Source organism: Triplophysa dalaica, chromosome 20, assembly GCF_015846415.1.
Source record: "Triplophysa dalaica isolate WHDGS20190420 chromosome 20, ASM1584641v1, whole genome shotgun sequence".
Classification (NCBI taxonomy): Eukaryota; Metazoa; Chordata; class Actinopteri; order Cypriniformes; family Nemacheilidae; genus Triplophysa; species Triplophysa dalaica.
Genome location: NC_079561.1, coordinates 4,641,624 through 4,669,004, shown reverse-complemented (window position 1 = coordinate 4,669,004; position 27,381 = coordinate 4,641,624). Strand labels below are relative to the sequence as shown.

Genomic DNA, 27,381 nt, shown 5'->3' with positions numbered 1-27,381 from the left:
CTCTCAAGCATACTCAAGCGCTGGTTAAATCGATTCAGGTTTGTCCTCAAACGAAGTTGAAAGCTACGCTGTTGTGCCTCAGGACTCCTGTGATGGCTCATGCCTTGTGCGGTGGTCGACAAAGATCTTGTAGTTCTTGAATGTGTAGTTGCCAGTAAGCCATATTCTTTGCTTTCATGGTTTTCGTTAGCATCTTGGTCAGTTACAATCAGCAATTTTTCAGGGTTAGGGTAGAAAACATCATCACATGTAGGAGGGAGGAAAGCATCTTCGAGGAAGAAGTCACCGCAGCCCGTGAAACTGAGAGCCATTGTGAAATATGATTTGTTGGTACTATTTCATTAAGAAAATACTTCACTATTGTTGTTGTTTACGCGGACACCCAAAAGCCTTTGTGCGCTGAGCAAATTGTCAAAAATGTCATTCACCAACTTGTTTATGCCTCAGTATGGCAGACATAAACAATCCAAGACACCCGCAAATGTTTAAACAGCAAAGAAAAAGAAAGTTGCTCAAAAGTACCAAAGAAGCACTAAAGCAATTCAAGTTAACAATATGCAATATTAAAAACTTCGAATCATCCTTCTCAGCCTTCAAAACCTCGCTCACAGAGTATATCAATAAGGCTAAAACCTTAGTTGTACATGTCACACAGCTTTTTAAAGTACCACATATGAATATTACAAGCACCACAGCTTCCACAAAAAACAAACGCAAGAGAGACACTTTGGACGGACATTCACAAAATGGTATGGGCGGCACTGATTGAAGACTAGCGTCTCCCATAATGCCTGGCAAAACCCATTTAATCACAAATGTGACCCTGGACAACAAAACCAGTCTTAAGCAGCACGGGAACATTTATAGTAATCGGCAAAAATACATTATGGGGTAAAATTTACTGATTTTTCTTTTTGCCAAGACACATTAGGATATTAAGTAAAGATCATGTTCCACGAAGACATTTGATGAATTTCCTACCGTAAATGTATAAAAACGTTCTTTTTGTGAGTGGATGGCCTGCTACAGTACCTCAGATTAACAACTTCATAGGTGATTTTCTCCTTTTATTTTGCTTTTTTTCCACCCTCAGATTCAAGCTTTGTAAACAGTTGTTTTTCTGACAGATAGCGTCCTATCCTAACACACCATACATCAATAGAAAGATTATGTCTTCAGCTTTCATATGATGTAAAAATCTAAATTTCGAAAAATTTACCCTTTAGACTGGTTTTGTCGCCCAGGGTCACAAATGGTTGAAGAAATAATGCACTGCAACAGACACATGCTTTCTGGCAGTAGAAAAGCAGATGCTGATCACCTACGTCACCGGTTTGGCAAGCCCCGCATATCTACCGAATGGTAGGTTTACCCACTTTGATACACCCATAACTGAGTATCACACTTACCTCTCACAGCGTCTGCCAGTGTACCCGGCGGGACATTCACATGTGGGCTGTCCATCTGTGTCCGCAAAACAAGTTCTTCTGCAGAATGACAGCATAAACTTAGATTAATGGATTATTGCCTCAAAGGCATAGGCATCATATCAAGTATTCAAGTGTTTTCCTCTGAAACACAAAAAGGAATTCAATATAGATAGCAAAGACGACAAACTCACTGATTATCCGCTTGTCCCAGACAAGGACAGGGTCTACATGCCTGTGCATCCCCGCTTTTAGGATTTCCATAAAACCCAGGAATGCAATTTTCACAATGACGGCCATCAGTGTTATGACGGCAATTCTAAAAAATACATAGACAAAATGAAACACTCCAAATGTCCATAACAAATCCTCCAGGAACAGCTACGACGGGCTTCATACAAACACGGCTGCGCATTTCATAAAGTAAGCATGTTTGAAAACTTCCATCACACAGGAAGCAAAGCAACCGTAATGGAGAGGAGTTACTCACAAGACATTCTCCAGTCTCTGAGTCACATCCGCTGGCATGTCCATTGCAGTCGCACTTCTCGCAGGTGCCAAGATAAAGCCCAGGTGTTCGGGTGTAGCCGACCTCACAGTCCTGCAAACAAGTGAGTCAGAGGTGACTGGGTTCATAGGTGTGTATTCTAAACCTTATACTGAGACCTTTGGCTTTAAAACAAACTCAAAGTAAAGACGGGGAATCCTGGAGCAAAAAATGTGGCCAAGAAAGATGGGTTATAGTTCAGAACATCAACAATTAATATGGTATATACAACATAATACCTTTAATACAGTACAGTAAAGTACAGTATTTAAACTAAGCTATAATGTATTTTACCTGGCAGGAAGGTCCTGTGTAGCCCTGGGGACAGGCGCACTCCTCCACTTCTAGTGCTCTCTCACTTCCTGTTGAATGAGGTACTGCAATGTCCATCTGAATATTGGCGATCCTAAACGAGAGAGATAAGAAATCAAACAAAAATGAGGTTGCTGTTTACAAAAATCAATATGCGATGTCACTCAGAGGATATTTATAAAGGATTTAAAGGTCCAGTGTGTAATTTTTGGAGGATCTATTGATAGAAATGCAATATAATACACTTAGCTATGTCTTTAATAGTGTGTAAAGACCTACATAATGAAGTGTTACATTTTATTACCTTAGAATGAGTTATTTCTAATTACAAACACCACTGGTCCCCTTCCATGGAATTCGCCATTTTGTTTCTAAGGTAGCCCTTAATGGACAAACTGCACTACACAGCACGTTTCGTAAACACATTATCTCCTTCGACAAAGAAGCAAAAACGTGATGACATTTTGCCCCGTGTCAGCCACCGTAGTGCTTCAAGGGAGGGGGGAGTGAGCCGTTGGTTGCAATTCACAACCTCACCACTAGATGGACTTTTAATGGGTGAAAGTTATAGGAATACGAAAAGGAATACCTGCTCTCAGCCATGTTGTCTCCATAAGTGGCTCGGATCATGAACACACTGATATCAGCCAGGGTCATCAGCAGGTGCTCTCGAGTACAAGGCTGGCCATCAGACCGTCTCCACGCAGACTGTGCGAATAAAGGCAATGAGTCGAGCAGAATAACAAATCAACATTCTTTAAAATACCTGCTTTCGTCATCTGCAGAAGAGAGTTATAAAGATTTGGACTGAAGGGACGATGAGTAAATGATGAGTAAAGTTTCGTTTTTGGGTGAACTATCCCTTTAACTACAACTTCAAAAAGAAAGCGGTAACTTGTATCTGAAAGTTATGCTCTGTAGTGCTCCCAAAAAGGGAAGATTCACAAGGCAAAATACCTCTCTGAAAGACACAGTCATGGTGGCAGGGACTCTAGGAAGTGGTTTGATCTGAGAGTAATACTCCAGAAAAATGCCATTGCCTTGAAGAACCACATCTGGCTGTCCCTCAAAGACCAGCGAGGGTGTCTGCAGCTCAAAATGCAACTGGTACTGCAGCTCTCCTCCATATGCTGTAACCTTTACACAGAAAGGCATGTTTTTGAAACGTGTGGCTATCAGAGAAAATCACGGTTATTACGACTGATCATCACATGCCATGTTCTTACCTTGTCCCCTCTGAAGTTCTCAGGCAGGACCCAGTAGTAGATATCATTGGGAATACTAGAGAAGGATCTGTAGACGATCTCCGTGCTGGCTCTCTGAATAATGCCCTCAGAGATGGTCCTGGTGTTGGCAGCATTAGAAAGAGTGAAGAGTTGTCCATTGACACCACCTCGTACCTTCAAGACAAGCGACAGAGATAAAACATGTGTATAAAAAAATGTTAGAAATTAACATCTCGTATATCATCAATAGCCGTTTATTTTTACAATAATTTAATGCAGTTCACTGGCGCGTGCCTCAGTTTGTGACATCACCGTGACATTGCACACTTTGTGTTAATGGATAAGGATGTGAGATGGTGTTACCTGATCTCTGCTCCAGGAAGAACTGGCACACAGTTTGGTCACTCCCATACAGAAACACTGCAAGCAGCCGTCGGGATTATCCGCTGACAGATGATAGGCACCGCTCTTGCACTCGTCACACAGAGTACCGACCACATTGGCCTGCAGCAGATGATCAATAAATATTAACACGTATGTTAATAATAACAATTATGATGTGGAATGCTTCCCGTAGAAAACGGTACTGAAATTGAATACCTTGCAATAACATGGTCTGCTGATGGGATTGATTGTTCCTCTGTTATCGCACTTGGAAATGGCTAAACAGGGGTACAGAAACACCACATGGCTTTCAGTCACGTTTGGAATGCTTTGATCATCTATCTCACAAACAACTGGGATTTCAGGATACAGTGTTAACTAACTAAAGCTTTCCTTTATCTTAAAATGGGCTGGAAGTTCTGAATAAGGAACTTGCAGCAAAACATATAAATCATGATAATAGCTTAAAAATAATTTTGGGTATAAAATGAAGAGAAAGGCTCACGGCTAGAATCAGGGATGCATTTGCCATTGGGCTTAAGAGGGTTTCCAACGTATCCTGGGGCACATCTATTAAAAGAAATGATATATAGTGACAATTTTTTCCACAATACATGCAATGAGAAAAGAAATGTTTATATTTTAAAGAGTTCGGTTCTCACTTCTCACAACGTCGCCCAGTGTAGCCAGTTCTGCATGCGTCACATGTTGCCTGTTTGTCATGGTCCAGGAAGCAAGTATCTGAAAAGCTTAACACATCAAAAGACCAGTTTAATATTTTACTGATATTTAACTTGGGGAGTTGAGAAGTTCATAAAGCAAGGAAAAGTTCATTCATAGGTGAACATATGAGGGTGACCCCGCTAACTCCAAAGGCCAGTGTTTGAGAACAGTGCACACTTATTTAAATGAGATTATATTTTTCAAAACAAATTTGTCAGGGAAATTTTGTATAACTGTGTTTCAATATTAATAAGCATATACTATATATACACAACTGCGGAAACAATTAAGAGACCATTTTCATTTTTTTCTGAATTTAATATTGATAGGTATGCGTTCAGGTAATTTTTTTCCTTTTGTTTCATTCCGTGAACAACAAACAATATTTGTACCAAATCTCAAATAAAAATATTGTTTCCATTTTTTTGCAGAAAATTAAAACTGGAGAAACAGTTCGCTCTAAAGCAATCAAACGGTAATGTTTGTGCATATATTTAGAAAAAATATTTTTTTATTTGATAAACAGGATTTTTATCACATTTTCACAGTCTTGTCATGCTGTCATGGTTTCTTAGTTTCTTTTAAATAAGAGTGTTTTGTGTTTACTGAAAAATATTTAAAACCCTCTTGGGGTTTTCGATTTCAATAAGACACTTTTAATAAACACCTGCCTAAGTGTCTGGTTAGTCGCTTACCGACGAGATGTCTCTGTGTACGGACAAGGACAGGGTTTGCAGTCATCGTACCGTCCTCGACTTGGGTCACCAAAGTAGCCAAGCTTGCACTTGTTACACTGAGGCCCTTCTGTGTTGTGCTGACATCTCTGTCGTGTGACATTACAAATTTAGACTGGCACACAGTAACCTACCATTAGAGGAACGGGGATAGTTTTGTAATTTTTTTCATCTATGTACGTACCAGACAGTGTCCACTAGCAGGGTCACAGGCACTGGCATGACCATTGCAGTTACAGCCGGCGCAGGTGCCCAGGTAAGGTCCAGGTACACGCTCGAAAGCAGGGGAGCAGGTCTCACAGGACAGTCCCGAATACCCAGGTGGACACCTGTGTGGGACAAACAACCAGAAGATTTTGCTCACATTAAATACTTTCACCTTTAAAAACCTTCACATCAAATACTTTCACTTTTTAACCACATGAACACAGCTCTTAACATTAATTTTAAAAAGAACTCAGAAATTCCCATGATCCTCTCTGTTAATTTAAAGCAGTAGTAACCTGCACTCTTCCACGTCTCTGGGGTTCTCCTGCAGAGAGTACTCTTTGGTGGTGGTGTCCATACTGATGTCACTTAATCCGACGCTGACCATGCGGTTGTCATAAATGGTGCGAATCTGGATGCTCTCCAGATTGGCCAGAAGCATCATGAGGTCATCACGAGTCACGGCCCCTCCTGAGGTGTGCTGCCAGTTTTCCTGAGAGAATTACGTGAATCCATTCACATTAACCAAACAAATAAAACCTTAATTTGAAAAACATACATTTAGAATTAAAGCAACCACTGACAAACGAATAAATGGTTGGCAACACTGCATGGAGTGCCGTTTATATAAAATTTTCGGAAATTGTAAACATAATATGATTAATATATCTAACAATTATTTTAATTTAAATAATTCATATAAAATAGGAAATATATTTAAACATATTTTTATTTGTATACATATTTCATAAAATATTTTATATAATATGATACTGGCCTATGTATAATATAAATAATTGGGTTCTCAAATGATTCGTTTCGATTAATCGCATCCAAAAAAAAGTTTGTATTTACAAAAATATGTCTGTGTACTGTGCATATTCATTTTGTATTTTTAAAAACATACTCGTTTATGTATTTAGGAAATATTTAGATGCATTTATTTATATTTACCAATTATTTATATTAAGTACATTTAAAAAAAAACACAAATAGAAACACAGATTTCTTTAACAACATCTTTTTATGAATGAAAGCCAACTTTCTGACATTAGTACTGCAACTGATGTCAATATTAAATTGATTCTTTTTTAACACTTATTATAGCCGTTCAAAATTAAAGTACAGTATAATTGAGAGCAATCGTGTCTAACAAGTAGGAAATATAGAGACATTGAATTAAGTTCTCAACCACTTTAAAGTATTTAATGCTAAATTCAAAGTGAAATACAGAATTAAAGCTACAAAACACATTGATTTCCTCGTTTCTTATGTTCTTTGATTAACATTAGTAACAGGAGTCACAGCAGCAAGTTTAAGAATGCGGTTTAAGAATTCCAACCAACACGTTAATATTATAAAGACTTAACTTAATATTAAAACTTAATAAATAACCTTAATATTAAAATTTTACACATTTTTTTATAAACTAAGTCAGCTAATGGGGTTATAAAGTGTAGCTTGACCGTTTCAGAGGCTGCATAGAGGATGGCGTCTTTGTAGACTCACCTCTGTAAACTTGATCTCTCTATGGTTGATGATTTTAGGATAAGTGGGGTCTCCTCTTCGGTAAATGAGTCTAAGTCCATTGCCACTCAGCACAACATCAGGCTTCTCCTTTGGTTCTGATTCTCCTCGCTGAAGAGAGTATCTCACCTTATATTTCAGATAACCTCCGTATGAGTCCACCTGTGAAACACAAATTCAATCTTAATACCAAAAAACTCACATGTGCTTGTTCGCAAAGGCCATAACATCATATTTATGTTGTGTAAATTGTTCTTCAGAAAGGAAGAAAAACCTTGTTGCCCAAGAACTGGCGCGGTAGTGACCAAAAAGAGTCTTGATCGAGAAAACGGCGAGACAAATCCATAAGCTCAAACTCCTCGGTTTCTGGCGAGATTAGCATCTGAGTGAATGAGAGTGGTGGAGGAGTGCCAGGACGACTGGGAAATGTCACGTTGACTCCTGTGGAAAAACAAAGAAAAACATTTTTTATATGTACAGGTTATTCCTTAGGTATCATGTTATGCATAGTTGACATGTTAATAGCGGCAGTACCTTTGAAGTCTTCCTCCTCACTGAAGCGCAGCGGGATCTGACTGCGGTAGCGTCCGGTGCTCTGACAGTTCTTTGTGATGCCAAAACAGAAGCAGGGCATGCAGTGATCACCCACACTAAAGTGCCCGTCGCGGCAATTACCTGCTAACACGTACAGAGAGGATGACACAACTGGACGACAACAACACAAAAGACAGGACGGAAAGACCACCACCGTCAACAATGAGACGCCCCACCACATGCAATCTGTGTCATGCAAATGAAATTTTGGGAAAGTAGCAGTAGTCAAGAGAGTAAGGACACAACACAAATATCTAGAGGATTTGGACAACAAAGTGTTACATTTTTTTCAATCGACTTTAAGATTTGGTCACTGGATGAGATATTTTATATCAACTGCCTACAGTACATAAGATTTGACAAACGTGTTAATAGTGCACCATATAGACTGAGACACTGCACCTGGATTTGGTCTCTGAGAGAGACTTAGAATTCCATCGGGAATGGCAAACACCAAGCCTTTCGCATTGATGGCCTCACAGGTGTACGCTCCCTGGTCTCCTTCCTTCACATCACGGATGGTGAGCTTTCCGCGGCCATTCTCGCTGATCATTGTTACTCTTTAAATAAAAGATTAGAATTAGAATCTTGCATACTTGTACTTCTTAATCTGTGCTGCTTAATAGTTAACTATTAAGACTGAGCCCTGCAGTAACCTACCTGTTATTGGTTGGAAGGTGTCCCCAATTAAGTCGCCATGTGATGATAGGGGTGGGCACGCCAATGGCAGTGCAAGTAAAGGTCACGGTCTCACCCCGCGACACTGTAATGGACTCTTCCGGTGGGACGGTCACAGTTGGAGGTGCTTATATATAATGAGAGCGAATTACATAATCAACATTTTCATCACCAGTGACAGTTCAAGCGGTTTAAAGGTCCAGTGTATGATATTTAGAGGCATATAGTGGTTAGGTTGCGAATTGCAACTAACGACTCACTCCACCCCTTTCCTTTCAAAGCGCTAGGGTGGCTGACAACACATAGATGTCGTCACGTTTTAACTTCTTTGCCGATAGAGATATTTACGAAACGCTCTCTGTAGAGCAGTTTGTCCATTTAGAGCTACTGTAGAAACAACATGGGGAATTCCATGCAAGGGGACCCGTGGTGTATGTAGATAGAAATAGCTCATTCAAAGGTAATAAAAACTTAACGCTTCATTATGTTATGTCTTTGTACACCTCTGAAAACATAGTTGTGTATATTATATTGCATTCCTGTCAAAAGATCCTCTAAAAAAATTACACGCTGGTCCTTTAATGTATGAACAACAATAACAGACAGACTTTATTTGGCCTTTTTTGCAGACCATGATTATACAGTTGACTTCTTCATAAGAAGGGAATGACAAATTTGCAGAACTGTAATGTCTTACCACAACCGTATTCATCAGAGCGGTCGGGACAGTCGGGTTCTTCATCACACTGGTAGCTCGCAGGAATGCAGGTGCGGTCGGAAAGACACGCAAACTGCTCCGGAGCGCATGTGTCACCTGGACCTTTAGTGGCTGAAGTAATGAGAAAAAAAGATTTCATAAATCATGATCACAGGTGATTTTTAAAGTTGGGCTAACATGCTTCTTCATGCATTCTGACTTTTCTACACTGTTAAACATGCTGGCTTCTCATGCTTAAAATGGTCAACTTGTTAAAAAACGAGTAATAGAGATTTTATTCCTTTTACTTGCTAGTCTCACAAAAAAAGCAGGCCCACGCGTCACCCGCCGAGCGAAAGACCACACCACGTGTAAACCAGCCAGCATGAGAAAGACAATCTTCAATTCCGCTTCATTCAGCTCACGGAAGTTTAGCTGTTTGTTTGTTCACTGCAATTTGGTGATGAATGTTAAATAAACGGTGGATATAACGCTGGATTTGGAGATAGTTTGAAATGGATAGATGGTGCGGTCCCAGCGCTATAAGATGCCGGACATGAACCGCACGTGAGAAGTCAAGCTGAGTCATATGTCTGTGTTTTGTTGGCAATCGGAGCGTACGTGCATAATGTTAACAACACAAAGGGATAAGCGATACGTGAATGTATTGTGTGCTCGTGCTTTAGTTCCGTCCCCCCTGCAGCTCATCTTTTTCTGGAAATAATCGCACAGCTGTATCTCTCCTTTATAAACTTGATCAAACTAAATACTCTTCGAAGATATGAAGTATGCAACACTACTGTATAGGTACTCAAGATTAATATGAGATTTGCAGAAACTGTGTGTGTTAGCCCATCTTTAACCAATGCTCATACTTTTGGATAATTTAACTTAATAAATGAAAAAAGTTAAATACAAAATAAAATCATAAAATACACTTTACCTTCTTTACTGGTACAAAATATGAATTAACACAAATATGATTTAAAACCTGAGGACCGAAGCTTAGGTCTGACTTACGGCAGTCCCTCTCATCCGAGTTGTCCTGACAGTCATTATCTCCATCACACCGCCACAGTTTCAGAGCACATCGGCCGTTCTGGCACTTAAACTCATTGGGCTCACATGGAGAAGGAGTTCCTGTGGAGTTACAAGTAATGTCACACTATAAACACAGAGTAGAGACATCCCAACACCCAAAAATGTTCAGTTAGTAACATACAATTCATACAAGATTTGTTTGCAAGCATTCTACTGTATGTCCTACCACATCTTAACTCATCGCTGCCATCATTGCAGTCCTGTTCGCCATCACAGATGTAATCCCGTGAGATACACTGTCCGTTCTGGCAGGTGGCCTGATCCGCACGGCAGGGTCCCGGTCCAGGCGGGGGTCTGGTTCTCGGAGGTGTGGGAGGAGTAAAAGGTCTAGGAACTTTTAAAACAAATATTACCAGCACTTAACATTGGTGGATATACTAGCTTACGTAAACTGCAAAATGCAATTACATCCAAAAAAGCAACGATGCAATGTCACGCAATTAAACATGCAATGTCACTCACAACAGTTCACTTCATCACTCAAATCGTAGCAGTCGGGCCGGTTGTCACACACATATTCCAGGTTGACACAACCCCCATCCAGGCAGGTGAACTCTTCAGGCAAACAATCTCTGGGCCTTACTGAATGGTAGAGATTAATGTATAAAAACTTAGACACACTGCATTTAATGCAATTCGGTAAACCAGGAAATAACACAATGTCTTCATGAAACGCATCTAATAAATCAATGCCATGCTGGACCTGTATGCAAATAAATCTGATTTGCTTAAAAGGTTTAGAAGGTATCTTGAACAAAGACCGACATTACTGTTTGATCTCAAGCCAATCTAAACTGAAGAAGCTAACTTTATGGAAAATGTTGTTGTGTCTCTCAAAGACTTAGTTTGAAAGGTAAAAGTACACATGTAGCCTATCTGTGTATGCATAACGATAAGCATTCATATTGGTTTTCCAACAAAATAATCAGATTATATATATATTTGAGTCAAGCATTTCGGAAATCGACATCACTTCAGTCAATGACGTGCCATGCAAAAGCCTTTTCATTCTCATCAAACATCATTGTTGGTGCAAACATGCTTGAAAGTTTCACAATTTATCGTGCCACTACAGTACATATGCTGAGAACTCTTTGCAATATTCATGAATAAACAAGACTGAGCTGAATTCTAATGGCACTACAGTCATCATGCAGCAGATCTGACTGAGGACAAACCTGGCACATCGATGGGCTCCGGGGGAGAGAGATTATCAGCTATGGACCAGACACATATATTATGTATACCTTGTTCTATTGAATGACTTGAATGGTCTAAGACCACTTCCAAACAAAAATGCAAGTGTAACATTGGGCTAAAACACAACAATAATTGTGACAAATGTCTGACAATATCACCAAGAAACTCAAAAGCACAAATAGGTGTGACTGACATACCTTCTCCAAGTCTTCTGAACTGAAATCCCACTACTGAGGTGTCATATGAGGCAATGGTGCCCTCCTCAACCACAGAGTACAGAACACCTCTGATTTGATATTCATTAGGGTTGTTATCAGAGCCAACGTCCAGTTCCACAAAGACATCTTTGCCAATATTCCTGCAACACACAGAGAAGCAGTTATTCATAACCAAGAGTCATTATATCATGAGGAGTCTGGTGGGAAAACTATTGAATGTGTATAGCTGGCTGATGAATATTAATTAGTTGCTCAGCAAAGCATGGTACAAAGCAAGTTTATGCATTTGCTCACACTCCAAAACAACTGTTGTTCATGAGTGTGTGTGTGGGTAATGCAAATGGTTTATGTATTTAATACATAAAGTAAATGAAATATCCATTAACATTATTCCTTCATTTGGGGTATTGAAATTGAAAAAAGTCTTTACTTAATGAGCACCACATTGACCGTCTGGGTTCCTTGAATTTTGTTGTAGTCGGACTCAAGCTGTGGAGAAAATAAACACCAAAGCAAATAAGTGTCTGTGCATCGCATTCTAACTATACACCTGAAGTCAAACCAGATCACATGTACATACCGTATCAACAACTGCAGACGAAATCTCCTGGAACGCAGGAGAGGAAATGTCATCTAGTTCAGGTCCATATTGGAAGGAGTTTGTAAAGTTCACCAGTGCCCGATAGTAGACTAGAAAAAAAGGTGAGGAACAGCAGGATCCATGAATTTTAATGGAAATTTAGGAAGGCCAAACAACACCATGCAGTATGACAGCAACATTTATTCTGAGACATTTAACATCAGAAAAAATATATTTAGACCTAAAATATACACAAATATGTGCACTTTTATAATCTAAGATGGATGATATTTAAAGCAGAATAAGAAAATGACTAATCCACAGATGTATAAAGGGATGTACGGGTATAGATAATCACCACAAAATCAAACACGTCCATGAACTTAACTGTTGGGTGGAGGCATTGCAAATGTATACTAAAGAGCTTGGTCGGAGTATACCGTACAGAGGTAAAATGATAAATCTGTCATCATTCCTTAGTAATGTATTACAAAACAAATTCAGGAAAGGTTTAGCAAATCTTTTGCTAAAGCTGCTGTCTTACGCCCTCAGTCTAATAAGCAACCACCTGATAAAGCAATCATTTTACTGCCCTGCCAGCAGCTCGCCTGGGTGGGTTTACTCAATTTCAGTTTGTCAAACTGAGTTTGGAAAGGAAGTCAATATTTGTGCTCTTTTTTGCAGCTAGTTGCTACTTGCCATAGTTCGGCTGCAGATTCATTTAATATGGGGCTGCCAAATGGACTGCCTACTTCATAGGTCACAGAGCAAATACACACTTATACACAAACATCCTGAACAAACTCAATTGACCTTCTACGCTGTTTTTATTTAAATTGACAAAACATCACTGAGATAAACGTGTGATGTTGTTTTTCTCATCACCTGGACACCTGCTGTCAAAGTCCTGTCAAATGTATCTGCTATGCATGCACAGTTTATTGGAAATAAGCATCTTTGTGGCAAGATTTGAGAAAGAAAGTGGGACAAATACACAACTCAGCTCAACCTCCTCTAATTAAACTATACATTGATACATGGATGCCAACCACTTTAAAGGCACTTTTGAATCATTTGCAGGGCTTAAAAAAAGCGTACTTTTTTTTAACAAGGAGCACTGAAAAGCGCAAGCCAAAAATCAGCCTGCACTGCAATTATTCACATTTTTTCCCCAAAATAACTATATTACTAAAACTAACAAATAAGTTACTTGATGACAGGAGATTTGATTCTGCTTATTTAAATAGAGGCAGAGGCTACTGAGAAGCGTTGTTATTTATTGGTGCTAAATAAAGAGACTTTAATCTGAAATAATTTGAACCAACAGAAATTGTGCTTGTCAAAAAGTATATATTTAATTGTTTACAGTGCAAAATGAAAGCTCTCATCTTATGTTCTTACGATGATTTTATTGTGAAGTAGCCTGTTAACTGTCACCCGTTCCATCTACGGGACACCTAAGTTTGCGTCAATCTTGTGCATGTAATTTCTAATCGAATCATGACAAAATATATATAATTGGAAAGGTCTATGACTCTAGAATACAAATTTCTTTGGTGTTTTTTAAAATAATTTATGTAGGGAGAGTAATTGATTCTTTTTTATAAAGAGTGTTAATTATTTACAATAAACCTAGCAACATACCTTTAATTTTTTTTGTGTGGTTTTTTTTTAGGGCTCAGACAGTTAACAGGTTTAAGGACACTTTTCCTTATGTTCAAACAACACATGTAAATATAATGTCAAATAAAACTTAACAACAAACTGAAAAAGATGAAACCCGTATGAATGTCAAAAGGTTTTGACAGAGCGCTTTGGCCAGTCTGGCGATGGTAACATTACGGAAAATACAGAAAGAAACATCAAAAGGTCCCATCGAAGTGTTGCAATTTACCAGCGATTAATGCAATCACCTCAAAGTAAAGACAGCAGCAGCCAACCACTTCATCGTTGGCTTTACTAAAAGACTACATCTCAGAAAGCCACATTCTCACTCCGCAACGGAGCAATAGCCAACTCAGTCTTTCCTGTTAGGAAATCCCCCATCAAACACCACCAAGGGCACTGAAACCAAGTTTGAACAAGGGCAGAGACAGAAAATATAGCATTTCATATTCGTAATTTATAAACTCCTTTAGCTATTAAACGGGGAACAGTAGAACTGTGGCAGCTTTGTGAGCCGAACGACGGTCGGAACACACAGGGCCTGTGAGGGACACAAAGAGCTGATTGAGCCATTTACGTTCCCTCTCAGCCTTTCAAGCCAGATTCTTTCAACTCGACCTTCACTACCCTCCTCCTCCCAAAAAGCCTTCACTCTGAACCAAACACTTCAAGTAGTCTTCTCGTCTCGCATTTGGACAGAGATTTACTGATTTCTACAACAGTCGATGCCAGACGGTAATAATCCAAATGTCAAATTTTTATTAAAGAGACAAAAACTCTTTCCATAGCGTCATGAAGTCAACTGGCAGGACCTTTTGTTGTTGTTTTGATACTGAACAGGATTTCACACTCGCAGCCGTGAGTAAGTTAACGTGTAACTGATTTAACTTGCGTGTTTACAGCCCGGAGATCTTATGGCTCAATGAATTCATAGATCAGAGCTAAGAATTTAAAAGTACAGTATTAAGACTTGCATGTACTACCAACCTTAAAGGGACAGTTCACCCAAAAATGAATGTGATTCACTATTTACTCACTGTTATATCATTCTAAACCTGTATGAATTCTGCAGAATGTCATATTTTGAGAAATGTCAACCTTACCCTGAATTTTTTTTATTACCAACGGTTTTTACTATGCTAACAGCACCGACATCAACATTTGGTGGTTCAAATACCCATGTGTTGATTGTCACATCTATAACTGTACATATTTCTCATAAACGGACACATGAAAACAAAAACAAAGTAATAATTTCATGTTCTATAAAGAGGCATCCCTTCTCCTTTCATTGGGTATTGTTGCTTCTGGTTCGTGCATTTTAATTCACACAAATCCTACAAAATTGGTCATCTCCCAAAAACGTCTCCCAAAAAAAATCACTTTTTTTTAAAAAGACATTATTTTCATAGACTGACATTTTTCAACAATGGTTTTGTAAAATACTATCAAGATGGTTCAATATATCCGTAACAAATACATTCTCTGAGCATTTTTATATCACGTCCATAACGCTAGAATTGCCCAAATAAATTTTGTACGGACACAAAACCACACAGACATTTCTAAGCATATCATCTTTTGTGTTCTACAGACAAAGTCATTCAGGTTTTGAACAACCTAATGGTGAATAAATGATGACAGAATTGTGTTTTGGGGGGTAAGAAATTACACATAATGAAAAACTTGTTTAAGCATATTTTACAAATTCTACAGAAGATTAAAAATGCAGAATTCATAACAGTATTTCAGCAGAAAATATGACTGTACTCCAGATGCTCAGAACCCACACGGTGCGCTGTAGCACAAGAGAGGCGAGGACAATTGGGAATTGAGGTCAAAGGTTCAAGGCAACATGTACATCAAAGAAATTGTGGGAACAACAGAAAAACAGAGGTAATGTAAAGTATATCTAATTGATTTTTAGTATCACCAAAAGAATAGGTGCAAACTTAAAATAAAAAGCTTACATATGAACATCTATCTGTAATTTTTCAAGAACGAAATCCATAGCTTGAAGAGTCACGGTCTAACTAATGCATGTTTTCTATTTCGAATGACAGATCCTGATTTGTGAGTGTAAAAGAGGCACATTCCTCTGGCACTGAGAGTGAACCATTGAGCCTGAGGAGCTGCATTTGATCAACATCTGTTTTATGAGACAAGAATTGCTGAAGAACTCCAGGCGTTATGTAAAATGACAGCACGGTCCCGACGATCTTATAAAGTTACATTTGACCCTTCTTTCCTCTAAAGAGCAACTCCTGGGAGGGGCACTTCCTGTTTCCTTCAGCAAATTGATAGAAAAGAGGAAAATTGGTCTTGACTTGTGTATTTTGGTTAACAGTTCTTGTTCTAAATGGGGAATTAATTGCATAGTGCTGCAATAGATGATGCCACAATGCAAGTCTCCGTGACAACATTTGATTCAGCCTTCCACATGCTGAACAACAGTAGTGAAATTTGTTCCTCAAAAATTAATTGTATAAATTTTCAAAACCTGTATATGGTTCTTTCTTCAGTGGAACACAACATAAGATATTCTGAGAAATGTCTCTGTGTTTTTGTGTCCATACAATAGAAGTTAATGGGGGTAATTGAGGTTTGGTTATCAACGTTCTTTAAAATATATTTTGTGTTCTGCAGATAAAAGAAACTCATAGAGGTTTGAAATGACACAAGGGCAAAAAAATAATAAAATAACAATCGGTTGAACGCTCCCTTTACATTAAAAAAGACAAAAAATGTATTTCAATGCTTTCATGTTTGAAAGTTGTGAGACAAAAAAGGATTGTCAAACTAGTCTGATTAAATGCCCTTCAGAAGACTTAAAGTGGTCATATGACAATATTATTGTTTGTTTTAGATGTAATGCAATGTGTATACAGGGCTCTCTGAAACACGGCAATTTTTTACAAAGCTCATCGCTCTGAAAAGCGAGGTGTGCTATGATTGGGCATTTAACTGGTGCGTAATGATTGGTCGAATACTGCTAGTGTGTGACGGAAATTTAACCCCTCTTACCATATTTGTAACATCTGGTTTCAAGTACTTATCCTAGCACCTTTGCTTACCGAAAAAGAATCCAAAACCCTCACCTTCATAATCAAACAGGTGCTTTTCAACAAAGAATTTGTATCCTTTATCTAGCTTTGATCTTGTCGTGAAAATTTGTTTGCAAGATGTTGTACATCATCTAGCCGTATTTGTGGCAGCTTTGAAAGGGACTTTGTAAACTCCATTCTGAGGCGCTAGCAGACCTTTTTGCAATTTCATGTGTCTAATACATGCATAGGCAACTTATAACACACCAAAGACATAGAAAAACACGTATTCGCGCCATATGACCCCTTTAAGACCACAGCAATATTTCTAATGTCTATATTATGTTCCTGCCACCCATAAATACTATGTGAAGACCAGCACAACAACCAAAATACATGACATTCACCCAGGAGACAAACCCTTGGATGAATGAAGTGATTGTAGATGGACGGAGCCCATGTAAAGCTGTTTGAGAGATAGTTTTTCTAATTGCAATGATTATGTATTGCTGTTCACTCCGGCCCACACTAAGTGCTGTTAATGAGCTATCCACAGATTCAAAGCCAGCCTGCATCAGAATCAAAGTGCAGAGTTGAAAGCAGTGACACTGTGGAAATGATCCTTTTATGTATTGAACCGCTACTGACAATATCACACTACAAAGCCCTCACTGTGCTATCACGGATACAAAGCGGGCGCTCTTAATTCCTTTAAAGATAAAATGAGAGCCAACACACTCCCTTTGTCTCTCTCACTCACTAACCTCTTTTGATCACTTGAACAATGGATATTATTTATTTAGTTTAGCCTCTTGAACCATAAGGGAGTTGGCTTTTTCAAACCAGAAAGTTGGATTGCTACTTTCATTACGCACACTATAATGCCTCAAGCAGGAAACCACTGAAGTATAATAAAAACGCTAAGCTGTGATGAAACTGTGATGTTTCCATCAGAAGTCAAATGAGATCATAAAAATTCCTTGAAATACTGTCAACCATCTTGAACCTTTGCATCTTTGCGCAATACATGTGTTGGTAATAGCCAACAATCTGTTATATCTATATGACTTTCAAATATGTTAAAGTATCATATTGTAGGGACATTTGTGAGTCCAGTGAGAGAATAGAAGCACAGTTTCCAACAGAGGTGGATGAAGATTTTCCGAGGCAACTCTTATGTAACCTCCATAACAAAGAGTGTCAATATCTGAGGCTGAAACCTAAAATACATTTCCACATTTTTTTTCCCTGTGTGTCTCCTTAAAACCAAACATTTATTATTTTAATATTATTTTAAATGGCATAGGTCTACAAATCATTAACGCAAAAGAAAAATGGACAACTTTGTAAACAATACCAGAAGTCTATACACTGGGTCGTATAAATGAAAGGGGTCATGGTCGGTTAAGCATCACTGCTCGTAAAATTCTCTTCATGTCTTCAATTCTTTGCTCTCTCTTTCTTACAGAATATATACGGTCACTGAGAATGCTGGACAACAACAGCACTGAAACAAAAATAACCACAGCTGCCCCTCCGGGTCTCCCAATCGGGCTGTACAACGATCACCTTTACAGCCCTGACACAACGTTACATCAACATGACTTGGTTACATCAACACAAAACAACCCGGGTGGCATCTTATGATTTCGTTTCCATATCGTGACGTGTATCTGAGTGAAATGACTTATGAAATAAAAAAAATCTTGCGAGGCAGCATCGGAAGAACGAACTTGGATGGACGTGCCGCAGTGACTTCTAGGGGTTCAAGCAGGCTTCGTACGCGCAAGGCTGAATTCGCTGCATCCTTGATATCAACCATATCCAGATGCTTTCCTGTGTTCTCTGTTCTCATGTTCTTGGGTGTTGGAATCAGACTTTGACTGTTAATGATGACGTAAAGCGAGAAGGACACAAGATCGCTGAAAAACGCATATTGAGAATCAGCCAGATTAGATTGAGCATTATGACATCATCTTGGCTGAACACTTCTAATTAAATTCATGGGTAAATGACTAGACAAATGGATGCTTTGGGCAAACAGGAATGCCATGTGGAGGTGTTGAGATAATTCTCATGGCCAAACTGATCTCCCGTCGGCTGAAAGTATGCGTGTACGCCGTTGGTAACCTTTGTCTTTGCATTTTGAAGTGGCTGTGCGACCTGTGCTCAGGGTCTCTGTGAGGGCCTGTGAATCTGCTCATGGCTTTTGATTCAAAGGAGCGTCTCCTACTTTGTCAGCCTTAATCGGGCTAAAAATAAACAAACAGGCCAGAAGAACACACAGCACAGCTGAGATAAAGAATCTTCTTATATTCTGAGGGGATCTGGTACCGATAAGGAAAGAATGCTGGATATTTTTACCCCAGGCTGCTTGTGAAATACTCTGCCACGATAATTCTATGATCAATTTTGTCGTTTTAGTTACTGATCATTTATAAAATGTTTATCTTATTGGAGCTAGCAGTATAATTTATGAAGGGACAGATGCTTAGGACAACCATTGGGTTAGACTTTCAAAGATAAGACCTCAAAGCATTCCAGTTTATAAATCTCGATTTCTATGGTTTGGACCAACAACCACTGTCCAACCAACACAGATGTTTATCACAAATTAGTTTTGTAAGAAACAATAATAAACAATATTTTCCAGCAATAATTCACAGTAAAGATCTCTTTAGGGTAGCATATCTAACTTTTACAACTACATACACCCCATATGTGAATGTACAAACAAGGAAAATCATCACAAGAACAGGATGTGGAGTATAATGGGTGTTAGGTCATTACTCTCATCATTGACAGGGAAGGAAAGGTGATCACGCAGTTCTCGGGAAAAGACGAAACACAGGTTGGACATCCACAAATACTTCAATGCAGGAAACGACGTTCTTTCCCAAATGCCATCAGGCATGGATCTATAAATTGCTTTAGCGCACAAACTTCCCCCCTCAGATGGGGGGGATTACCACTGACTGAGCCTCTGACTCATAATGTAAACCTCTCCAGACCCATAAATCATCAAAAGCCAGACTGAGGGACAAAGCTAAGCACAATTATCAGCTTGATATTTTGGTATTAAGGCGGCGATCTGACTGAGACTTTTGAGATTAGGGGTAGACGTTTTGGGTGACCCGTGTTTGAGATCCAGCTTGTGTCATGATTCTCAATGTGAGACATGGCGTGAGAACCCAATTGCAGGCAGACACGGACGGTATAGATGGAACAAGGGTGTTTTATTAAACATAAAACATGAACAAAACTAAACAAGCAAAACAAAACCCACGAGGGGGAAAACAGACAGGATGAAATATAAACTTTGACAGGAAACACTGACTAACTAAACTACGCAAACAAACACTGGTAACAACACTAAACTAACACTTACTTTTGACACGACAACAAGAACATTCAGGAACAGCAAATCACAGGTACAGAGACAGGAACATGTACAGCGAGTAATGCACGAGCAACGAGACAAAGAAACATGAGGACTCTTTATAGGGGAAACAACAGAGGATCGAAACGAGCAACAGGTGCTGGGGATTAGCACTCAGGAGAGGCTGACGAGGAACGAGATGTAGGGAACAATGACAAGACACGAGAAAGAACTAGGTCTTTCCCACATAAAACCATCAGGCAATGCGATGGCTCCACTTGAGACAGGAATAAAACATGACATGGTAGTGGAACCATGACAGCTTGAGGTCCTTTCCCGATCTTATGCCCTATGTTCTTTCTCATTACTTCTTGTCAGTCTCTGCCCTCCCTTACGAAATAAAAACACAAGGCAATAAACTACTAGAAAAAATATAAGTCAATATATTAAATAAAGATAAACCGTACCAAACCATTAGAAAACAAACGGTTAATAATATGTAATTTAATATTATTTATATTTATAATAAAAAATAGCACAAGAGAGATTCATCTGCATTGTTAGTTTTTTTTTTTAATTAGGACACATGTAGGAAACATTTTTGCACATTTACTGATTTACTGCAATCGAGTGCTTATATTTTTCATAATATGAGGATTCATAAATATTCAATATTGAATAATATTGTTATATAACAATAATGTATTTTCTATATATTTCAAATATATCTTAAATTATTTAATATATTGACAGTAAATATACCGGAAAATATATTTTATTTGCATTAAGCGGTACTACTATATGAAAAGGTGGGGGGAAAATTTATATATATATTGTATAAATATATAGTAATATACTGTATACAATATGCTATACCTTTAAAAAGGTTTGCGCAGCCCTTAAATGCCTGAATTATGAGTCTGCCAATTCCACTGAGATCAGAAGTTGGCAAACTCGTCGTATAAATAGAGACATTCTGACTTCAAACTAACCTCATGTGGCATGTTGAACCTCAAAGATAACCACTGGGTCATCTGATGTCCCATGTGCTCCTTTTCCAGCTCGGTGGGATAACTAAAGCTTAACTTGGGCTCAAACATCATCAAACTATGTAATTGTTTTGAGAAATTAAAACCAGGAGGTAGTCACATAACACTATATTACAAATAGTGCCAGTTTAGTTTCACTGAGGTGATTCATATTACCAAAGATACACACAGAGAACCGTCTCTTTCTAAATTAGGGCTCAAAATATTTGTGTGGAGGTATCCATGCGGTGCTATTTTTGAGAATCCAGCTCAGGTGTCAGAGCTCTTACCAAAACAATCATTCCAACATGATGTCATGCAATACAAAGACGGGCTCCAAAAGGGCAGGCTGAGAAGCAAAAGTCCTATTTAATAATATTGAAAAACAGAAGCACTATTTTGATGCTGTGATGCGCATCCTCCAGATATGCAGAACTGCAGATGATTCCACTATTCCTTGCAGAACTACACCATCTTGTCAACATCTACAATCTTTGCCAATATACATGAATACTTCCTCTCAATAAAACATATAGACTGAGATTATTCTCTCACTTGTTATCCCCGAATCCTCTGTAATTGGTTCCGGAGTGCTTCCATCCTCATCCCCGCTGTTTGTACCTGAAGAAGAATGTCCGTTTGTTTATTGCCACCTAATATCTCACTCTTAAGGAATCTTAAGGAAACTCAGCATGCTAAGTTCAGACAGGCTCACCTCCCGAGGCTTCGTAGTACTCTTCATCATCCACGTACCCTCCCGGCCGCTTGTCTTCCTCCTCTAAATCCTCTGGAAAGGGCACTTCATCCCACACTTTGGAGCTGTGAGCCACCTGCAATCAAAACACATAGAACCACAATTTATGGGATTGTAATCAGCATCACCAAACAAAAGGGAGGACAGAAACAACAGAGAAACGCCTCAGGCTCCAATGGAGGAAGGAGAGATAAATATCATGCCTTTGTGCTGTGTTTGCACAGAAATATCTCAAGAATCACAGAGTTCAGGAAAAACAGCCCCTGGTCAGAATTCCATGGGGTGGTGGTAGTTTTACTAGTTTAGCATGGTCCATTTCTAACACAAGAATGTTAGATGCACAAAATCTGTGACGAAACACCCTTTTCCCTCATGCCTCAGGTAACAGTCTAAACTATTGTTTAACACATGTCTGGTAGTCAGGAAATACTTTATCATGGCAAGAATATGTCACATCCCTGAGGGGTAATGAAATCACAGCCTTGACTTCAGTCTTTGATAGAGCACAGTTTAAACTACGGGAGTTGCTTAGGTAATGTAAATATTAGTCCTCGTACTATAAACTTTAGCATGAATACATTTGAATTCCAGACTTTCATGCACAAATGGAGAGGGAGACAAACTTTTTTTGCAGATTTTATGCCACTAGTCAAGCAAAGTATTTCCCGATTATTTGATGAGTGAAGTTACTTATTAGACCTTTTATAATCTACAAAACTCTCTTCAGGAAGACACTTTTCTTGTATTATCAATTAAAATACATAAATGTAAATTACGTTACCTTGCCCTTTTGTGGAAACCAAACAAACAGCCTTAGTTTTTTCATAAAATGATCCCTTTTGTCAAACCATGACCCATGATCTCATGTTCACATTTGTGTAAGTGTTTGGCAAGACGCCACAGTTGGCATTTTCTATCTTCATAGTCCGCCAGTTCCCATTTCCCTGCATCTCCATCATGGCCACTGCCCCCATTTAACCGGCTCTCGCATATAAATAACTTGATCCCCCCCAAATCCTTTCTCCCCTGACATAACACTCTAAAACAACAATCCTGGGACATTTTCAAAAGGAAAGGGCTGACTGGCAAAATTCTTTCAGTCGGAGCTGCTCAGCGGACCTTTGGTCCGACCGTAGGCTACTTCCCCCGTCCCTCGAGTCCTCCCAGAACACATGCTCTGTCAATATTGTCATCCATAAATGTACCATCTTTTCCTGAGAAGACTCGGCGAAAGGGCATGTGTCACTTTTTTTACTGTCACCAGATGAGACAGATGTGGATGAAAAAGGAAAAGTGACTAAAGTGAAATATCTATGTCCGTCACTGTGTAGGATAACCGGATCTATACGTCCATATCTCAACGTGCTCAAACTCTCAGGTCATTCTCCACCTTTGGTGAAAGGATAGCACAGAAAAACACAACGTTACACTGTCAAAAGAATCCACTGTTTACATTTCATTCATACTCTCCAACTGTTTGTTCTGCGAAAACTGCAAAGAAGTTCAGACAAAGAGCAACATCACAGTTCTGCAAGTGACCTGCTGAAAAACCTCAAGACCGCTCTACGGTTTGCCCAGCTGTTGTTTACAAGATGAGAAATCGCTGTTACAGTGGCCATAGACAATTGATAAGCATGGAAAGCAGATAAAAGAGGAATGAGATGGTCTCGGTAGGTTTCCTCGGCTAATGAGTGACTCACACTCAGCCTCCGAAGAGCTATAATGATGTCTAGAAGGACAGATGTGCACTGATGAAGATCATCTTCTCCCACGCACACCCCTCTGTGACATTTCCAACCTCCGTTCAAACCCACGGCCAATATCCAAGATCTTGCGAGTTCAGCGTGAGAAAAGGATTTTAGTGTTTTTACTTCCTACATATTGGAGTGCAGCTGTGAAACGGACATTGGAGTAATGTCATGACTCCAATTTCAGCATCAATTTGCAATCAATATTTTTAATGTTTCCAAACAAACATGCTGTTTTGAGCGTTTTGAGGTAGTGGGTTCGACCCCGAGGATACACATACATGTATAGCTTGAATGCACTGCATGTCACTTTGAATAAAAGCGTTGCAAAATTAATAATAAATCACATTGTGATCACATTGTTAGACAAAATGCATTTTTCTCATAACAGCATTTTTAAATTCACACCTCAAGATCGAAAAAAAGCCAATGGGTTCAATCTATTTCTATGAATCAGTTTGTTGTCCTGAAATCGAATTTGTTTGTGTCTGCCTCATTGTAAACCCACAAACTCGGTGTTAAATCAAGAATTTGACAAACAGGAAACAAGTCCTGAAATGCACCGATTGTAAAACGGTACAAAATGTTTTAATATGGCAATAAATACCAGCGCATAAAAAGCTGGACTGGCCGCACTGTATTACGTTAGTCTCCAGTTAATGTGGATGATGGGTTTTATAAACACGCAGATGGAATGTAAACTGTAGAGTGCTAAGTGGGTGATAGCTTGAGATATGCACTTTATACGCTGAACTCCAAAGCGCAGCCAGTCACTGAAACACTGAAGGGCAAACATCCTGACCTTCATATAAAAGAAACAAACTGTAAATGTGGACAAAAGTGCTTCCATTAGCCTTTGACTATCACGTGATGCACTTTCTTCTGTGATATAGGGCGCTTGCCCCCCCCCCCCCCTTGAGGAGAGCTGAAAGCTATAGGTGAATTAAAAAGAGTTGACAGGTGCTCCATAGCAAGTGGCCTGTAAAGGAAGCATAGGCTCATTTTTTATGCTGCTCTCTGAGACACCTTGTTTTAGCTCAATTTTAAGGCAGCATTGCATGTTGCTTTCACAGAGACGGCATTCCCAGAATGCACTGTGACAGGCTTAGTGAAAAAATGTTTTTGTGGAGTAAGACGATTAATCAATTCCAAAATAAATGTTTGTGCTTTTATAATATATTATATAATATATGCATGTATTTATACTTGCATGCATGCATACTGATACATTCTATACATATATAGAGATATATAAAGTAGGCCATTTACATTTATATTTACATTATGTATAAATACATATTTCTCATATACCTTTAATATAAACATGTATGTTAATGTATTTATTTACACATAAATACTGTACTTATACTGTAAATATACACACAAACACATTATATATATACATATATATATTGATTAATATATTATAATATATTATAAATATAATATACATTTACATTTAGGCAGACGCTTCTATCCAAAGCGACTTACATTGCATTATCCTATACATTTTACATAGGTATTTGCAATCCCCTGGGATCGAACCCACAACCTTGCGTTGTTGCTTTTACCACTGAGCTACAGGAAAGCTATATACATATTTATTGGAATTAGTCACGATTAATCCATTTGAAAGCACTAGTCAAATAAACAGTAATTTAATATCGAACCCTACCAACTATAAATTAAAATAACTATATTCCCCAATATTTGCCAGGCAACTTAACAAGGCAATTAATAGTAGGGATGCACTGAATGTTCGGCAACCGAAAATAAGTGAATGTTGCAAAACAAAATTTACTGAACATGACATATTATGATCAAGCAGCAACCACATGCTTTATTAATGCACCAGACATCATACAGTGGTCGCGTGCACACAATTCCATGTACTAGACAACATGTCAAATTATGTTCTGTGCATCCCGGACACAAATGCACCTTCTGAGAGAGCAGTGATAGTCAGCATTTGTGGGCGGAGTTTGGAGGAGAGACGTGAACTGAAATGCTTGTTAGTCAGAGTTGCTATCATCTTTAAATCATTTTGCAATGCAGCCAATAATAATCCAACATTTTTCAATTATTCATATTTTAAGCTTATAATTATATAATGTATAATCACACTTTTTAATTAAGTGTTTTGTTGTACAGAGTACACTACATTCTTTCAGCACTCAGTTCAAGAAGTCTATTGAATTCAGAGGGCTCTTTTTTTATTTAGCATACTTGATGTGCTCAATTTTATTTTAAGTTATATTGTGTTGTATTGAAAAGCTAGACAAAATATAAAAAGCATTTTGACCATTCAGTTTATGCGATTTTTATGGCTAAATAAATAGAAGAAATACGAGAAGCCATGTTTGGTGTTTGTCCTTCGGCAAACCGTCTCATTTCGATTCGGCTTCGGCCAAGAATTTTCATTTCGGTGCATCCCTAACTAACATGTTTTGAAACAGAACAAGCATGAATAGAGAGGAAGTTGCTGTGTGCACCTTTCCATATGTATTAAACACAGCTGGCCACAGAAACCTAAACACAACAACCTGACAACCAAGGGATAAAGCAACTTTTATGCATCTACGTGTATTGTAAGTTAAAACAATAAAGACACAGGTGCTGAAAGAACAGATATTTTAACCCCTCGCAACAGGATGCCGTCTCCTGATAAGCTGACACTTCTGACACTGAACATCAGTTTGAGCCCCTTTTTTGGACAAATAACCTGTTGAAAGATCCTTTAGTTTAACAAACCACTACAGACAGGGTTTGACATATTGAACACCAGCCTCTCTCAACAACACACGCACTTACTGAGCTCACTGGATGAGCACATTCCTCAACAAGTTGTTACGGTCTTCTACATGGGTCGGAAGGGGGTGGACAAAGGCCTGCGGCATACTTCTGGCAACGAGAACTCTCCCCCCTGGTCATTTATGCGTTCCCACATACAGTTGAGCCGTGGCATTTGGGAATGAGTAAGGGCTCCCACAGGCATTCAGATTTGTACTGGCAAGATTGGACATACGTGCTTTCAAAATGTGTCCATCACAGCTGTTTCCCGAGCTGAAATCTAAGCTGTGAGCGGGATGTTTTGCCACTGTTTAGACATTTCTGTTTTCTCTCCTATTCCTCTCTTTCACTTCCTCCACGCCTGTGGAATGAACAGCCCTTCCTGAGAAGTGCTCTCCTGTTCCACTTCACTATTGAGCGGCTCCACCGGAGCATTCAGCCAGTTCAACCTCTTGCCAATCTTCACAAACAGCAGGCTTGTTTCTAAGCGCAAGGCGGTCAGAATGAGCACGCAACGCCATTTTCGTAACCTCATAAGTCTTGGTTACTTGCTGCTACCTGTCGTTTTTGCATCATTTCGGTAATTCCCAACTTGTCCCGATCTTTAAGTCCAATCTTCCATACAGAATCAGTTGACAAACAGTTAACTCAAGTTCTGACTAACTCCCTTCAAGTGGACACATGGTTCATCCCAACATTTACAGTAGGAAAGAAGTGTAGCATTATAAAATACACACTACTGCAGTCAGCATCTGGCGGTTTTACTCGTGACGCTAGAATCCTGTGGGTAAAGGTTTTGTGGTCGCCGATTTAAGTGA

At 38.9% G+C, this 27,381-nt stretch overlaps 1 protein-coding gene across 10 annotated transcripts in view; it reads right to left on the bottom strand.

Moving 5' to 3' along the window:
• The window catches only part of hspg2 (heparan sulfate proteoglycan 2), an 87,509-nt gene that overhangs the window by 41,331 nt on the left and 18,797 nt on the right, over window positions 1-27,381 (bottom strand). For 7 of the 10 annotated variants that reach the window (XM_056732792.1, XM_056732794.1, XM_056732801.1 and 4 more), the window contains exons 2-30: window positions 21,987-22,101; window positions 21,827-21,892; window positions 12,156-12,265; window positions 12,006-12,064; window positions 11,555-11,715; window positions 11,336-11,374; window positions 10,620-10,739; window positions 10,324-10,491; window positions 10,077-10,196; window positions 9,057-9,188; window positions 8,342-8,486; window positions 8,084-8,241; window positions 7,622-7,792; window positions 7,362-7,528; window positions 7,070-7,249; window positions 5,857-6,053; window positions 5,538-5,682; window positions 5,315-5,442; window positions 4,559-4,645; window positions 4,402-4,466; window positions 4,113-4,174; window positions 3,876-4,016; window positions 3,513-3,686; window positions 3,244-3,423; window positions 2,876-2,994; window positions 2,269-2,380; window positions 1,918-2,028; window positions 1,622-1,746; window positions 1,410-1,487 (exon numbers count right to left, since the gene is read on the bottom strand). In XM_056732792.1, the coding sequence (XP_056588770.1) occupies window positions 1,410-1,487; window positions 1,622-1,746; window positions 1,918-2,028; window positions 2,269-2,380; window positions 2,876-2,994; window positions 3,244-3,423; window positions 3,513-3,686; window positions 3,876-4,016; window positions 4,113-4,174; window positions 4,402-4,466; window positions 4,559-4,645; window positions 5,315-5,442; window positions 5,538-5,682; window positions 5,857-6,053; window positions 7,070-7,249; window positions 7,362-7,528; window positions 7,622-7,792; window positions 8,084-8,241; window positions 8,342-8,486; window positions 9,057-9,188; window positions 10,077-10,196; window positions 10,324-10,491; window positions 10,620-10,739; window positions 11,336-11,374; window positions 11,555-11,715; window positions 12,006-12,064; window positions 12,156-12,265; window positions 21,827-21,892; window positions 21,987-22,101 (3,635 nt within the window). The remainder of the gene's footprint in view (window positions 1-1,409; window positions 1,488-1,621; window positions 1,747-1,917; window positions 2,029-2,268; window positions 2,381-2,875; window positions 2,995-3,243; window positions 3,424-3,512; window positions 3,687-3,875; window positions 4,017-4,112; window positions 4,175-4,401; window positions 4,467-4,558; window positions 4,646-5,314; window positions 5,443-5,537; window positions 5,683-5,856; window positions 6,054-7,069; window positions 7,250-7,361; window positions 7,529-7,621; window positions 7,793-8,083; window positions 8,242-8,341; window positions 8,487-9,056; window positions 9,189-10,076; window positions 10,197-10,323; window positions 10,492-10,619; window positions 10,740-11,335; window positions 11,375-11,554; window positions 11,716-12,005; window positions 12,065-12,155; window positions 12,266-21,826; window positions 21,893-21,986; window positions 22,102-27,381) is intronic. The other 3 variants (XM_056732796.1, XM_056732802.1, XM_056732795.1) reach the window with 2 other exon arrangements.